This window comes from Mastacembelus armatus, chromosome 15, assembly GCF_900324485.2.
Source record: "Mastacembelus armatus chromosome 15, fMasArm1.2, whole genome shotgun sequence".
Taxonomy (NCBI): domain Eukaryota; kingdom Metazoa; phylum Chordata; class Actinopteri; order Synbranchiformes; family Mastacembelidae; genus Mastacembelus; species Mastacembelus armatus.
This window is the reverse complement of record NC_046647.1, coordinates 184,218-199,403: the sequence shown is the minus strand read 5'-3', so window position 1 is coordinate 199,403 and position 15,186 is coordinate 184,218. Positions and strand designations below refer to the sequence as shown.

Genomic DNA, 15,186 nt, shown 5'->3' with positions numbered 1-15,186 from the left:
AAGGAAATGAAACAGTTGGTATTTTCTGGTGATTACACATTAATGACAACATATTTATGAATAATATATCCCATTTCTTCTAATAAATCCCTCTGAATATCACACATTGTATCTTTAACCTAGAGAAACTGCAGAATCTCTCATCCTTAATTTGTTAAAGCAAAATGCCTTGTAATTGTATGTTACTGTTAAGTCCAAAAACACTGTATAGTATACCCAAGTGGGTACAGGAGCATAAATCTTAATGAAAAGAATAGTTCAGGTGAAATTGTGGATGAAATGTTTTATACAGCAAAGTAACAGAAGACGATTGGATGTTTAGCAGATGTTTGCTTTTTGGACTGGTTCTTTTTCATTTTAATCAATTAAAAGTGGCATGAAGACTCAGAAACAGCTTTAAAACCAGTACATCAGACATCCCCCTCAGCACTTCCCCTTATGTTGAGCAAATATCTTTGTGAATACTGATAGCATGTCAGGATCTGAACCGGGTTTCCGGTTCTTAGCCCTGCCTGACGTTTTATTTTGGTTAGTTTCCTGTTTGTGTTCTGAATGTTAATCACTGCTTGAAAATAAAGCCTTGTTGTCCTGCACTTGGGTCCTCACCTCTCCTCCTTCACACCGACATCCCCGCACCGCGTGACAGAATGATCCAGCCAGAAGAGGACCCAGCGGACAATAGAACGGCAATAGAACGAGGAGGCGTTCGTCTCAGCGCTCCTCCGCGCCCTGAGGAGTGTTTTGCTGACCGCCGACGATTACCCAGTGGTCCTCGCCAGGTGTTCTCGGCTGGAGGAGAGCGTCCGACACCCCCCAGGCTACGTCTCGAAAGGTCGGTCTGACATACTGGTCATCCTTTTTTCCACCCTCTGCACCTTGTTTGAGACGGCTCGCGGCGCCCAATTTACCATCTCCAGGGCTAGGCAAGCTTCCCTAGCCCTGCTTCAGCCCGTGATGCTTGGTCTCCTGACGCCAGCGTCATGTCGCTCCCCGCCGCTGGAGCTCCCAGCTACCACCTCGCCGCTGCCGCAGCAGCCCGAACCCCCGTGTGCCGACGAGGGCGTCCCCGCGGGGGTTCCTGCTCGGATCCTGCACCCTCAGTGCGCCAACGACAGCGTCCCCGCTGAGGATTTCTCCAGCACTCCGCCACCTCAGTGTGCCGACGTTCACGTCCCCGCTGAGGCACCTTCCCAGCCTAGTCCCGTGAGCTCCAGTGTGCCGACGTGGCCGTCCCCGCCGGAGCCCTGCCCTGCCTGTCCGACCTCCAGCGTGCCGACCCGGCCTTTAACGCTGGAGCCCTGCCCTGCCTGCCCGACCTCCAGTGTGCCAACTCGGCCGTTAACGCTGGAGCCCTGCCCCGCCTGCCCGACCTCCAGTGTGCCGACGCGGCCGACAACGCTGGAGCCCTGCCCAGCCAAGTCTTCCAAGTCTCCCAAATCTCCACCCCCGCGCCCTCAGCGTGCTGACGATGACGTCCCCACTGAGGGCCCTTCTCCACCTCCGGACCCTCAGTGCGCCGACGACGCCGTTCCCGCTGAAGTCTCCACTTGTTTCCCCAGCTCTAGTGCGCCGACGTCACCGTCCCCGCTGGAGCCTGGTTCCTGTTCCCTGCCTGGTTCCGTGAGCTACAGTGCGCTGACGACAGCGTCCCCGCTGGAGCTCCGCCCCAGATCCTCGCTACCGCAGCAGCTGCCACCCACGTCCCCGAAGCCGCAGTTGCCGCTGCCTGTCCCAGCCCGCTCCTCTCCAGCCAATCCCGGCGCCTCGCCGTCGACTGCAAGGCGCCCCCTCAGTCCCTCAGTCACCGGCACCCTCAGTCCCTCAGCGCGCCCACGAAGACGTCCCCACTGAGTTTTCCGTCCAGGATCCCGAGCCTCAGTGCACCGACGTGTCCGTCCCCGCTGAGGTTCCAGTTCCCCAGCAGCCGGCTCCCCAGCAGTCTTTAGTTCCAGCCCCGCCAGTTCCAGCCCCTCGGCGTCGTGTGCGAGGCGCCCACGCCAAGGCCCTGCTACCAGCACCACCGTGGCCAGAACTGCCACCGTGGCCTGAACCTCCAGAGCCGTTGGAGTGGCCTGAACCTCCGGATGGGTCAGAGTTCCCGGACCCGCCTCCGCTCCCAGCTGATCTCAGCTTCCCCAGCTGCTGCCTCAGCCGCCAGAGCCCAAGCCCGAGCCAGAGCTTCCTCAGCAGCCCGAGCCAGGGCTTCCTCAGCAGCCCGAACCAGAGCTTCCTCAGCAGTTCGAGCCAGAGCTTCCTCAGCTGCCCGAGCCAGAGCATCCAGAACCGCAGCAGCAGCCACTACGGTCTTCAGAGCCATTGCCGCCGCAGCGGCAGCCAGCAGAATTCCCCGACCAACCACTTCAGCAGTCTCCTCCTGAGTGTTCTGAGCAGCCGTGCCCGCTGCTCCCCCGGCCGTCTCAGCAGCAGCTTCCCCAGCCGTCTCAGCAGCAGCTTCCCCGGCCGTCAGCGTCCCCTGCATCTCCTCTGCCGCCAGTGTCTCCAGAGTCCCCAGCGCCACCTCGTCGGCCGCCGTCTCCAGAGTTCCCAGAGCCGTCGCCGCCAATGCGGCAGCTACCAGAGTTCCCAGAACTCCCGGCTCCGGACCCTCGCCTGTCCCAGAGGCCGCCCTCCTGAGTGGCTTCGGACCCACGCCCGTCTGCGAGGCCGCCCTCCCGAGTGGCTTCGGACCCACGCCTGTGAGAGAGGCCGTCCGCCGGAACGGCCTCAGACTTTGTGTGCCCCAGAGGTCGATCCCCAGAGCGACCCTGGACTCTGCCCTGTGTGGGCTTAGTATGGACTTTGCTCCCGCCCTCCCGCCCCGAACTTTGTCATAGACCTTTGTGGGCCGTCTGGGAGCCGGCCCTTTGGGGGGGAGTACTGTCAGGATCTGAACCGGGTTTTCCGGTTTTATTTTGGTTAGTTTCCTGTTTGTGTTCTGTGTTTGGTTCCAGGTGGCTTTATGTTTCTGTTATCAGTTGTAGATTGCTTTCACCTGTGTCTTGTGTTCAGTATTTAAGTTCTCTGGTTTCCTTTGTTCCCCGCTGGATCATTGCACTGCATAGTGTGAATGTTAATCAGCACATTGTGTGATGCCCGTTTACGCCGAGTGGCGTTTCAGTTGTTTTTGCCTGCCTGCCCGCCGAGTGGCGGAGATTTAGTTACGTTGCTTGAAAATAAAGCCTTGTTGTCCTGCACTTGGGTCCTCACCTCTCCTCCTTCACACCGACATCCCCGCACCGCGTGACATAGCATAATAGTTCATTTTTGTGCGTGAATGCATGTGTTAATTGTAATACAGGGGGGGTGTAGTTGGCATGAGTAAAGTCTTGAAGTTGTGTTGTTTTTTCTATGACATGCCTCTTTTTGCTCTTCTTTAGACATCGATGAGTGTCTGGATGAGTCAGTGTGTGGTGGTGGACACTGTATGAACACAGATGGCTCATACATGTGTCTCTGTGCACATCCCATGGTATTGGATCCCAATAGTAACCACTGTGTGTTCATGCCTGACATCACCAGTAAGAAACCATCTGTAAAATTCTGTTTAAAATTATTTTCATTATTTTGAAATTTTATGTCTGTAAATCTTTAAAAATTGAATAAAATCAAACGTTGTACATCATTATAAGTTATTTGGTTGGAAACTTGCAGCACACAGTACTGTGTGTAATCTAATGTAATGCTGTGCATTTGCAGGCCCCTATGAGCTGCAGCAGGGAATCCAGCAAATTTGTTGGCAGACCATTACAGAAACTATGATGTGCACCCAGCCACTGGGCTTTGACAGGAAGACCACATACACAGAGTGCTGCTGCCTGTACGGGAAGGGCTGGGGCATGGACTGTGCCCTGTGTCCACCTAGAGACAGCGGTATACACTACACAACATCTAACACACTGCTCAGGCAGGCTCAGACCCAATATAATGTGTATAATGTCTGTGTGTCTCACACTGTTGTATGAGTTGTGTGTGATGAGCAGTGTTTGCCAGCCCTGACACAAAGGAACTCATGTAATGTAGCTGTCGAGTATTTGGGTTGCCTATAATTTTCCACTCTAGTGGACAAGTTGGGACGAGACTGTAGGCTTCATCACCCCATTACTCATCACAGGTTCTGTTATGTTATGCAGTTTATAGCCCAGACATAATTGTGAGACAACAAATAGTAACAGGGGGAGGCTGTGGTGCAAACATAAAGCATAAATTGTAGTGGTTGTCCTTGATTCTATAAAACCTTAATATTTCTGCACCTGAGATGTGGGATGGCAGTGCAGAGATTTAAGCAAATTTATAACTTCTTCTTCTTCTTCTCCTTTCGGCTGCGCCCTTCAGGGGTTGCCACAGCGAATTATCTGCCTCAATTTAACCCTATCCTCTGTATCCTCCTCACCTACACCACCTATCCTCATGCCCTCCTTCACTACACCAAGAACTTCCTCTTTGGTCTTCCTCTAGGCCTCCTTCATGGCATCTCTAACCTCAGCATCTTTTCACCATTGTATTCACTGTCCCTCCTCTGAACATGTCCAAACCATCTCAATCTGGCTTGCCAGGCTTTTTCACCAAAACATCTAACATGAGCTGTCCCTCTGATGTACTCATTCCGGATCCTATCCATCCTCGTCACTCCCAGAGAGAACCTCAACATCGTCAGCTCTGCTACCTCCAGCTCTGCCTCCTGTCTTTTTCTCAGTGCCACTGTCTCTAAACCATACAACATTGCTGGTCTCACCACTGTCTTGTACAACCTTTCCTTTCATTCTTGCTGACACTCTTTTGTCACACATCACACCTGACACTTTTCTCCACCCGTTCCAACCTGCTTGCACACGTCTCTTCACTTCTTTTCCACACTCTCCGTTGCTCTGGACTGTTGACCCTGGGTACTTAGACTCCTCCACCTTCTTCACCTCTACTCCCTGTAACCTCACCGTTCTACTTGAGTCCTTCTCATGTACTCTGTTTCCTCCACCTGCTACCTGCTCTCACTACAGATGACAATGTCATCTGCAAACATCATGCTCCATGGAGATTCCTGTCTAACCTCATCTATCAGCTTGTCTATCACCACAGCAAACAAGAAGGGGCTCAAAGCCGATCCTTCGTGCAGTCCCACCTCCACCTTGAACTCCTCTGTAACACATACAGCACACCTCGCCACTGTCTTACAGCTCTCATACATGTCCTGCACCACTCGAACATACTTCTCTGCCACTCCAGACTTCTTCATACAAAACCACAGCTGCGCTCTTGGCACCCTGTCATACGCTTTTTCCAAATCTACAAAGACACAATGCAGCTCCTTCTGGCCTTCTCTGTACTTCTCCATCAGCATTCTCAAAGCAAATATTGCATCTGTGGTACTCTTTCTTGGCATGAAACCATACTGCTGCTCACAAATGCTCACTTCTGACCTCAGCCTAGCCTCCACTACTCTTTCCCATAACTTCATTGTGTGACTCATCAGCTTTATTCCTGTTTCCACAACTCTGCATGTCTCTCTTGTTCTTAAAAATGCGCACCAGTACACTTCTCCTCCATTCCTCAGGCATCCTCGAACTCTCCAAGATCTTGTTAAGTAGCCCAGTCAAAAACTCTACTGCCACCTCTCCTAAACACTTCCTTACCTCCACAGGTATGTCGTCAGGACCAACTGCTTTTCCACTCTTCATCCTCTTCAACGCCCTCCTCACTTCATCCTTACTGATCTTTGCTACTTCCTGCTCCACAACAGTCACCTCTTCTACTCTGTGCTCTCTAACATTTCCTCATTCATCAGCTCTTCAAAATATTCCTTCCATCTTTCCATCACACTTGTGGCACCTGTCAACACATTTCCATCCCTGTCCTTTATCACCCTAATCTGCTGCACATCTCTCCCATCTCTGTCTCTCTGCCTCGCCAACCTGTACAAATCCACCTCTCCCTCCTTAGTGTCCAACCTATCATACAAATCCTCATACGCCCTTTGTTTGGTCTTTGCCACCGCTACCTGTACCTTACACTGCATCTCCCTGTACTCCTGTCTGTTCTCTTCTGTCCTCTCAGTGTTCTTAGGTAACCTTTTCCTCTTAACACACTCCTGAACTTCCTCATTCCACCACCAAGTCTCCTTTCCAGTTTCCTCTTTCCAGATGACACACCAAGTACCCTCCTACCTGTCTCCCTGATCACTTTAGCTGTAGCTGTCCAGTCATCTGGAAGAACCTCCTGACCTCCCACAGCCTGTTTCAGCTCCTCCCTGAAAGCCACACAACACTCTTCCCTTTCAACTTCCACCACTTGGTCCTCTGCTCTGCCCTTGTCCTCTTCATCTTCCTCACCACCAGAGTCATCCTACACACCACGTCCTATGCTGTCTGGCTACACTCTCCCCAACCACTACTTTGCAACATTTAATATCACACCTTCAACTTCCAGCTTCAGACTCATCACCCTATCTGACACTCTCTTCACCTCCTGAACATTCCTAGCAAAATCCTCCTTCAGGATAACTCCTACTCCATTCCTCTTTCCATTCACACCATGATAAAATAGCTTGAACCCTGCTCCTAATCTATAAGCCTTTCTACCTTTCCATCTGGTCTCCTGAACACACAAGATATCCACCTTTCGTCTCTCCATCATATCAACTCTCTAGTTTTCCCTGACAAAATCCCTGCTCTACACCCCTGCCCTTCCTCTTCTCTCTTTGCCTACGAACACGCCGTCCAATTTCCACTGGCACCCTGTAGGTCAGCAGCACCCGTCGTGGTCATTGTTAACCAGGGCTGCGACTGATCCGGTATGGAAGTCATATTTGTGATTCGCATGTTTGATTTGGCTTAGATTTTACGTCAGATGCCTTTCCTGACACAACCCTCTGCATTTACCCGGATTTGGGACCGGCACATGAAGACAGTGGTGTGTGCCCCCCCTGTGTGTGTCTAGTTTATGAATTATGAATATCATAAACCATCTTAATAATTTGGGGCATCAGATCCTTTGATGGCGGATCAACCAATCAATTAATGAGTAATACATGGACGTATTTACTTTGTGAAATAACATTATTTTAAGATTTATTCAGCTATTTACAATATGTACATGCTATTTACATAGGGGGAAATGGAGGGAGAATTGGTCAGAGAATATAGCTGAATTAAAGAATAAAACATAACAGTATAAAAGTAGGTGAGATCAGTGTGGTCACACATTACATATTTAACAATCAAAGCAGAAACATAACAAGAACAATTCATAAGTCATCAAGAGGTCTCAGGTCCTGTCTGGAAGGGAGTAGTTTGAAGGTAAGTAAGGTAAGTTTTGTTAAGAGGGGTTCTCTTTGTACGAGCCGGTGGTCTGCTCTTTCTCAAATGGAGCCTTGACAATGCAGTATTTTGGTGGAGAGGCCTGTGCCACTTCCTGTTGCTTACCCTTTCTTACCCTCTTACCCTCTCTACCTTTCTGTGTATGTTTCTGTCTCTCTCAGACGACTATGCATACATGTGTAACCTTCCTGTGGATGGCGGGCAGCGGCCATATGGTCATGATGCCCTTGTGGCGGGCCCAGTGCATGAATATGAAGTGAGCCCTGACTATTCACTGTCACCTGAACAGCAGGCTGCCCTGCCGTTGTATGAAAATGAGGAGCGTAAGTATTTGTATTTGATACAGGTTTTATATTAACAGAGTAATAGTTTATCTAATTTCATATCCATCTCATAATGGAGATATGGCCACTTGGAAACTTTTTACTTGAGGTATTTGATTTAGTTTGGGAAGTTTCCTGATTTTTCAGTGTTACATCATTCTGCTTCTCTGGTGTAACACAGTACTTGCTGTACAGTGTTTTCCTGCCACCTTTTGACAAACTAATATGTCATAATGACAGCCTTTAAAAGGATAATAATCTAAGAGTGTGCTGGTCCTCAATCCAGTCTAGCAGCAGGTGAATGCATTAGCCCATTTTAAAATGATTTTCATCTAAAATAATATATCACCATTTATAATTTGACTATTACTAATATTCATTTGCAAATTAAGCTAGCAAATAAATGTAGTAGAATGAAAAATAACTTTCTTTGTAAGAAGTAAAAGTATAAAACAGCAAACAATGGAACTACTCAAGCAAAGTACAAGTACTTCAGCATTGTGCAGTACTTTGCTTGTGATTGTGTGCAGTAGAAAATTATTAAGAATAATAAATTAATCTCATTAATCAATGGAAAGTAGTATGAATCTTAATATAAATAACATTTAGGTGATAATGGTTTTTAGAGATCTCAACTCAGTCACAGCCACTGCTATAACTGCTGACAGCATTGGAAGCAGACCAAAACAGACTACAATAATAATAATAAATATAGCCGCAAGCGGCGATAAGCGGCCCTCGCCTTGAGCAAACCTCCTCCCCCGGCGCACCGCCCCCGCGAGCGACCCGCGGCCGAAGCAGACCTCGAACCGCGCAGCCGACCTTGACCCGCGTTGCCGGCCGCCTCACCGGGAGCCCTTCGAACGACGGCACGAGTCCGATCCGGAAAGCCAAGGCGGAGGATTTTTTCCCGGTCAACGTGCGCTTTAGAGACAAACGGCGAAAAACTTTACATTTCCACGGTAACCACAGCAGCAGCTGAAAGCACAGCTGCACATTTCCAGATGTACCGAGACACAAAAACACACAGACGCACATCAACAAACATATTCAGCCACACAAACCGTTGCACACACCCGTGGACACACGCCGACCAGCAAACCTACACATTTATCATTGTAAATGTTCATTTGACTGGACGCAGAATTCAGACCACATACAGCCACACATACAGACACACATAAATGCAGGAGCAACAGTAGGAGACATTTATTCAGCATTGCACCTGATGGCAGAACTGAGGATGTGCTCCCAAACAACACACAAGTCAAGTCTGTTGATTCATTGCCACAGAAACAGTGTGGAAAATAGAGCTTTACTGCCACCTGATGGCAGAACTGAGGATGTGCTCCCAAACAACACTCAAGTCAAGTCTGTTGATTAAAAGCCAGCTCAAGCTTTCTTACTTCATTATTATAGATGGTTTTGGCACTCCTAAAACAGGAGCCCAGCTTGGCCTGATACAGTTTTCCACAAACACTCAGTGACAGTGCACCAGTTGTAAACACACATTTCCAGATGTACTGAGACACAAAACCACACTGACACACATATTAAGACATTAACAGAATCAGTCCAGAGGCCATAGTACAGATCAAAAGGGTGAGGTGTGTGGGATTTTAACTGCTGCAGAGGTCACGTCTCTGCGGCCACAGTGATACAGGTACATACAGACACACATACAGACACACAGAAATGCAGGACGGCAGCAGCATTAGACATTTATTTAGTTATATCCCCTTTAAGTTTAAAATCTCATTGAAAAACAATGGAGGCTGTCTGCCATCACCACGGCAATAGCGTGTAAAATAGAACATGGCTCTCTTTGGCTTTTTTGATTGGGATCCTCTAAAGGATTTGTCTGCAAAATCTGGATAACTTTTGCAGCCCCATGGGTCTAGGTGACGCTGGCCAAAAATGAGCTCAATCGGTCAAAAATCCAAGGAGGAGTTCGTTCAAGTTCGAGATAAACTCCCAGCTGGTGGACTTCTTGTTGGTCACACGACCTCGACACGATAAGCTTTTTTGGTTGGCCTGACATGAATACGAGATGTACCAGGTTTGGTGACTGTACGATGAAAAAAGTGTCAGAGGAGCTCCCATAGGCGCAATGTATTTTCAATTCAATTCAATTCAATTTTATTTGTATAGCGCCAAATCACAATACAAATCATCTCAAGGCACTTTACAAAAACTAAAACTAAAAACCCAACAATTCCCTTATGAGCAAGCACTTGGCGACAGTGGAGAGGAAAAAACTCCCTTTAACGGAAGAAAAAACCTCCAGCAAAACCGGGCTCAGTTTGGGCGGCCATCTGCCTCGACCGGGGTGAGTGGATAGAGCAGAGAGAAAAGAACAGCAACAATAAACAACAAATAGACACTGCAGGTTGGTGGGGCCGGTAACTGCTCATCAGCGATAAACAGCTCCAGGACCAGGGACACCTGCAGAAGGTACAGAGAGAATAGAGAGAGAGGGAGAGAGCACAAACTAGGGGAGAGAGAGCAAAAGGTTACTAAGATTCAATGGTGGAATACACATGAGGTGGGAGGAGAGAAGAGAGGGGAGGGGAAGGGAAAGGGGGGGGGGTTAGGGTAGGGGAGCTCAGTGCACCGATGGTCCTCGGGCAGTCTAGGCCTATAGCAGCATAACTAAGGGATGGTTCAGGGTTGCCTGAAGCCAGCCCTAACTATACGCTTTGTCAAAGAGGAAGGTTTTAAGTCTAGCCTTAAAAGTATAGAGAGTGTCTGCCTCCTGAACCCAGGCTGGGAGCTGGTTCCATAGGAGAGGAGCTTGATAACTAAAGGCTCTGCCTCCCATTCTGCTTTTGGAAACTCTGGGAACCACAAGTAGACCTGCACTCTGAGAGCGAAGTGGTCGATTGGGATAATCTGGTACTATGAGGTCTTTAAGGTATGAAGGAGCTTGATTATGAAGGGATTTGTATGTGAGAAGAAGGATTTTAAATTCTATTCTATATTTTACAGGGAGCCAATGAAGAGAAGCCAATATAGGAGAAATATGATCTCTCCTGCTAGTTCCTGTCAGGACTCTGGCTGTGGCATTGTGGATTAATTGGAGGCTTTTTATGGAGATATTGGGACATCCAGATAGTAATGAGTTACAGTAATCTAGCCTTGAGGTAACAAATGCATGGACTAGTTTTCCTGCATCATTTTGAGACAGGATGTTCCTAATTTTGGAAATGTTGCGCAGGTGAAAGAATGCAGTTCTAGAGATTTGTTTTATGTGTGAGTTAAAGGACATGTCCTGGTCAAAAATAACTCCAAGGTTTTTTACAGTAGTGCTAGAGGCCAGGGTTATGCCATCTAGAGTAGCTATTATTTGAGAAAAGTTATTTCTGAGATTTTTTGGCCCAAATATAATGACTTCTGTTTTCTCCGAGTTTAAAAGTAAAAAGTTACTGGTCATCCAGGCCTTTATGTCAGTTAGACAGGCTTGAAGTCTGGTTAACTGGTTTGTGTTAACAGGTTTAATAGATAGATATAACTGAGTGTCATCTGCATAGCAGTGGTAATTAATAGAGTGCTTCCTAATGACATATCCTAAAGGAAGCATGTACAGGGTGAACAGAATCGGTCCTAGCACGGAGCCTTGTGGAACTCCATAACTAACTTTTGTTCGTGTGGAAGGTTCATCATGGACATGAACAAACTGGAATCTGTCCGATAAATAGGATTGGAACCACTTTAACGCTGTTCCTCTGATACCAATCACATGCTCCAGTCTCTGTAATAAGATGTTGTGGTCAATGGTGTCGAATGCTGCACTAAGGTCTAGGAGGACAAGTATTGAAACAAGTCCATTATCTGAGGCTAAGAGAAGATCGTTGGTAACTTTCAACAGTGCTGTTTCTGTACTATGATGTGCTCTAAATCCTGATTGAAAATCTTCAAATAGTTCATTCCTGTGTAAGTGGTCTGATAGCTGCTTAGCAACAGCTTTTTCTAGGATTTTAGAAATAAATGGCAGGTTGGATATTGCTCTATAATTAGCCAAGACTCCTGGATCAAGACTAGGCTTTTTGAGTAAAGGTTTGATTACTGCCGTCTTAAAGGCCTGTGGTACGTAGCCTGATACTAGAGATAAATTTACCAAGTCCAATAAAGATGAGTTGATTAATGGCAGGGTGTCTTTAAGCAGTCTAGTCGGGATGGGGTCTAAGAGACACGTTGATGACCTTTGTCGGGGGCGCTGTAGAGCCATTCTTTTGAGGTCGTTTATGAAACCCATAAAATATAAAATTTTCACGCGATTCTGAGGGGCATGCAAATTTTGGTGAGTTTTCACACATGTTCAGGGGGTCAAATTTGAGGGAGTTACAGAACGTGAAGAATAATAACGAACAAAAAAAAAATTTAAAAAATAAAAAAAATAAGAAAAATCCTAACAATCTCCAGGGCGCCGGCCACCTGTCAATCATAATATAAACATTTTCTGAAAGGTCTAACGCCCAGTAACGTCATGGTGGGGTGCGGGTAGACACTAGACGATGCCTGATGCCGCCCCCCCGCTTATTCGTCCCTTGCCCGTGGAGCGATTATAATAGTCCCTGCGCTTGGACCTTTGGTCCTTGCTCGGGCCTAATAATAAATATATATCTGTTTTTTTTTTGGTACAGATCCATACAAAGCATTTGAGGGTTTGCGATCAGAGGAGTGTGGTATATTGAACGGCTGCGAGAATGGTCGATGTGTCCGAGTTCACGAGGGGTACACCTGTGACTGCTTTGATGGATACACCTTGGACCTGTCCCGCATGGCCTGCATTGGTAAGAGAGCAGCTACAATCAACTAAAATAAAGCAAAAGAAACATAACTGGAGATTTTAAAGGAATTTCTTCTCTCATCCTTCCACAGATGTGAATGAATGTTCAGAACTCAACAGTCGGATGTCACTGTGTAAAAATGCAAATTGCATCAATACAGTGGGCTCCTATAAGTGTGTGTGTCTGCCAGGCTTCACTGCATCTAACAAACCTAACTACTGTGTAGAGGCAGCAACACACCAAACATCAACACACACACAATGAGCATGAACAGCCATTACACAGGCACACGAAACATGTACATGCTTGTATTACTATACTTGTGAGGACATCTACTGATTATATGCAGCCATTGCCGAATCCTTAATAAGACCTACTGTACAAAACCTAAACCTTAAGCCAAGATCCTTACTCAATTTCAGCATTACCCTTCTGCTCTACATTACCATGGTATTGTGTTTCTGTACTAATGTATTATATTATAGTTTTTTAATTTTAGTAGACATTTTAAATAAACCCTTCCTAAGTACTTCAAATATTACTTTTGTAATAATTATTGTTTTCTTAAATTAATTTTCACAGACTACACTGTACACACTGTAACTAGTTTTGGTTTCTTTGGTTAGCTTGATAAAGGAATACATTGCATTGGAGATCATTTTTGCTGAACAGCCTATAATTTTTTGCACCTCTTTATAGGTTTTCCCCTCTCCAATCAACTTTTTAATCAAAGTACGCTGTTCTTCTAAACAATGTCTTGAACGACCCATTTTCCTCAGGCTTTTAAATGCATGTTCAACAAGTGCTGGCTTCATCCTTAAATAGGGGCCACCTGATTCACACCTGTTTTTTCACAAAATTGATGACCTCACTGATTGAATGCCACACTGCTATTTTTTTTAACACACCCCTTTCAACTAATTGCCCAATTGCACAGCCTTAAGAGTGTGCATATCATGAATGCTGGGTCTTGTTTGTTTTCTGAGAATCTACTGCACCTACTGGTAACTTGTTTGAAAAATATACTAAAAACCTGGATTATTCTGGTTAGTCACATCTGCTACTATTATCTGCTAGTACTGCTATTATTTTGAACAATACTGTATGTACTTAGACATGACTACTTATCTCAGCCTTGAAAAGAAAGTGAGCTAGTGTCCATCAATAAGCTATACCCATTTATTTAAGGTGTTTGAAGTGTAAGTGGACTCTATGGGGAAAATATATTTTGGGCCACACTTGTAATACCACGACTTGGGCAAACTAGCAGCGAGGCTGAATAGTGGCAACATTGCATGTTCTCTCATGGGAATTATTTAATAAAAAGAAATGCACTTCAATCCTAATCAAAATTTTGAAGACATTCTCTAGAACATTTTTCACACACACTTACAAAAATCACATAGAAGCGAATTTTAACTGTAGTATTCTAGGTAGTTAACAAAGACCATGAGTTTATAGCCATATGCTCATGTATATGTAGACATAATGTTTGTCCCACATGACACACATTTGACCTAAAATTTGATGTTTATCAAATCACAGCTGAGGCTAGTGATGTTCATTTGGCTAGTATTTTGTCATAAATCAGTGTTGCTTATCATTAAAAAAAATGTTTTTTAATTTAATAATTTTGACCAGATGATGGCTATAAATGAAAAGTCAGAAGAGCACTTAAGCTATAACAGTTCATTGTGACGGAAGCATGTATTTCATTTCTACTGTTGGACCAAAGTGGTAAACTGACCAACCAGCACACAACTAGCATTGCTAATATGTTTAAGCGCTGCTGCTTTAAATAATCCTTTTGTGCTCCCTGACTAACTAAACTTGTGTATCACTTCTTATGTATATATATATATATATATATATATATATATATATATATATATATATATATATATATATATATATATATATATATATATATATATATATATATATATAGTGTAAAGTTTTGATCTTATATTTGGTTCCAGATTTCATAGGGTTTCTTATAAGTTTCTGTAGTTTATAATTGTAATTATTAACACAGAAATGAATGTTTAGTTGAAGCTGAACAACTTTTATTTCTCCATTTTACATAAAAAAAGTGTCAGTCAACTAGTGTTCCTTCAAGCAGAGCTGTCTATCATCTGTTTGATCCTTGAGAGGTCATTGGGTCCTTAAAAGTATAGCAATACAACACAGACACATGCACACATTTAACACTTACTTAATCAAAGCCCATATACTCTGCACTGTATAAGATACACACTAAATGAAACAAACAATAATTTACTTGAGATAAAGATTCAAATTAATCTACTTTGTGGTACCTACCATATGTGTTGAGACAGAATTGTATAAAATCTATGTATTGTCTGTTGTTTTAAGTTCTAAGTTTGTTTCTTATTTTGTTTTAAGGTGAGTTTTATAAGAGGCAGTTTTGTTTATTTAGTGTATCGACAATCCCCATGGACTTGTACTGGGAGATCCAGTTGTATTTTTTTCGCAGTCAGACTGATTGTGGATATTTAATTCTGTGAAGAGGCCAGCTGTCTGCTCCTTCTACATTCCTCTCTCTGCCAAAAAGATATGCTTGTTACTAAATTATAGCATCACCAAAAACATTTCTTTAATACATCAGTGTGCACATTGCATTGTACTATAGAAAGTTGCTAATGTTAACTCTGTAGTTTTTCATGGCATTTTGTCTTTGTTTTGTAAGAATGCTTCTAGGCAACAATGCATTGTGGGACTTAAGAGCCACTGACAAACACG

The 15,186-nt window shown here is 45.2% G+C and overlaps 1 protein-coding gene across 7 annotated transcripts in view; it reads left to right on the top strand.

The window, feature by feature from the left end:
* The window catches only part of ltbp1 (latent transforming growth factor beta binding protein 1), a 206,642-nt gene extending 193,457 nt beyond the window's left edge, over nt 1–13,185 (top strand). For all 7 annotated transcript variants that reach the window (XM_026308759.1, XM_026308755.1, XM_026308760.1 and 4 more), the window contains 5 exons: nt 3,378–3,518; nt 3,697–3,870; nt 7,472–7,633; nt 12,277–12,426; nt 12,515–13,185. In XM_026308759.1, coding sequence (XP_026164544.1) covers nt 3,378–3,518; nt 3,697–3,870; nt 7,472–7,633; nt 12,277–12,426; nt 12,515–12,687 — 800 coding nt within the window. In that variant the 3' untranslated portion in view covers nt 12,688–13,185. The remainder of the gene's footprint in view (nt 1–3,377; nt 3,519–3,696; nt 3,871–7,471; nt 7,634–12,276; nt 12,427–12,514) is intronic.
* The last annotated feature ends 2,001 nt before the right edge of the window (nt 13,186–15,186 follow it).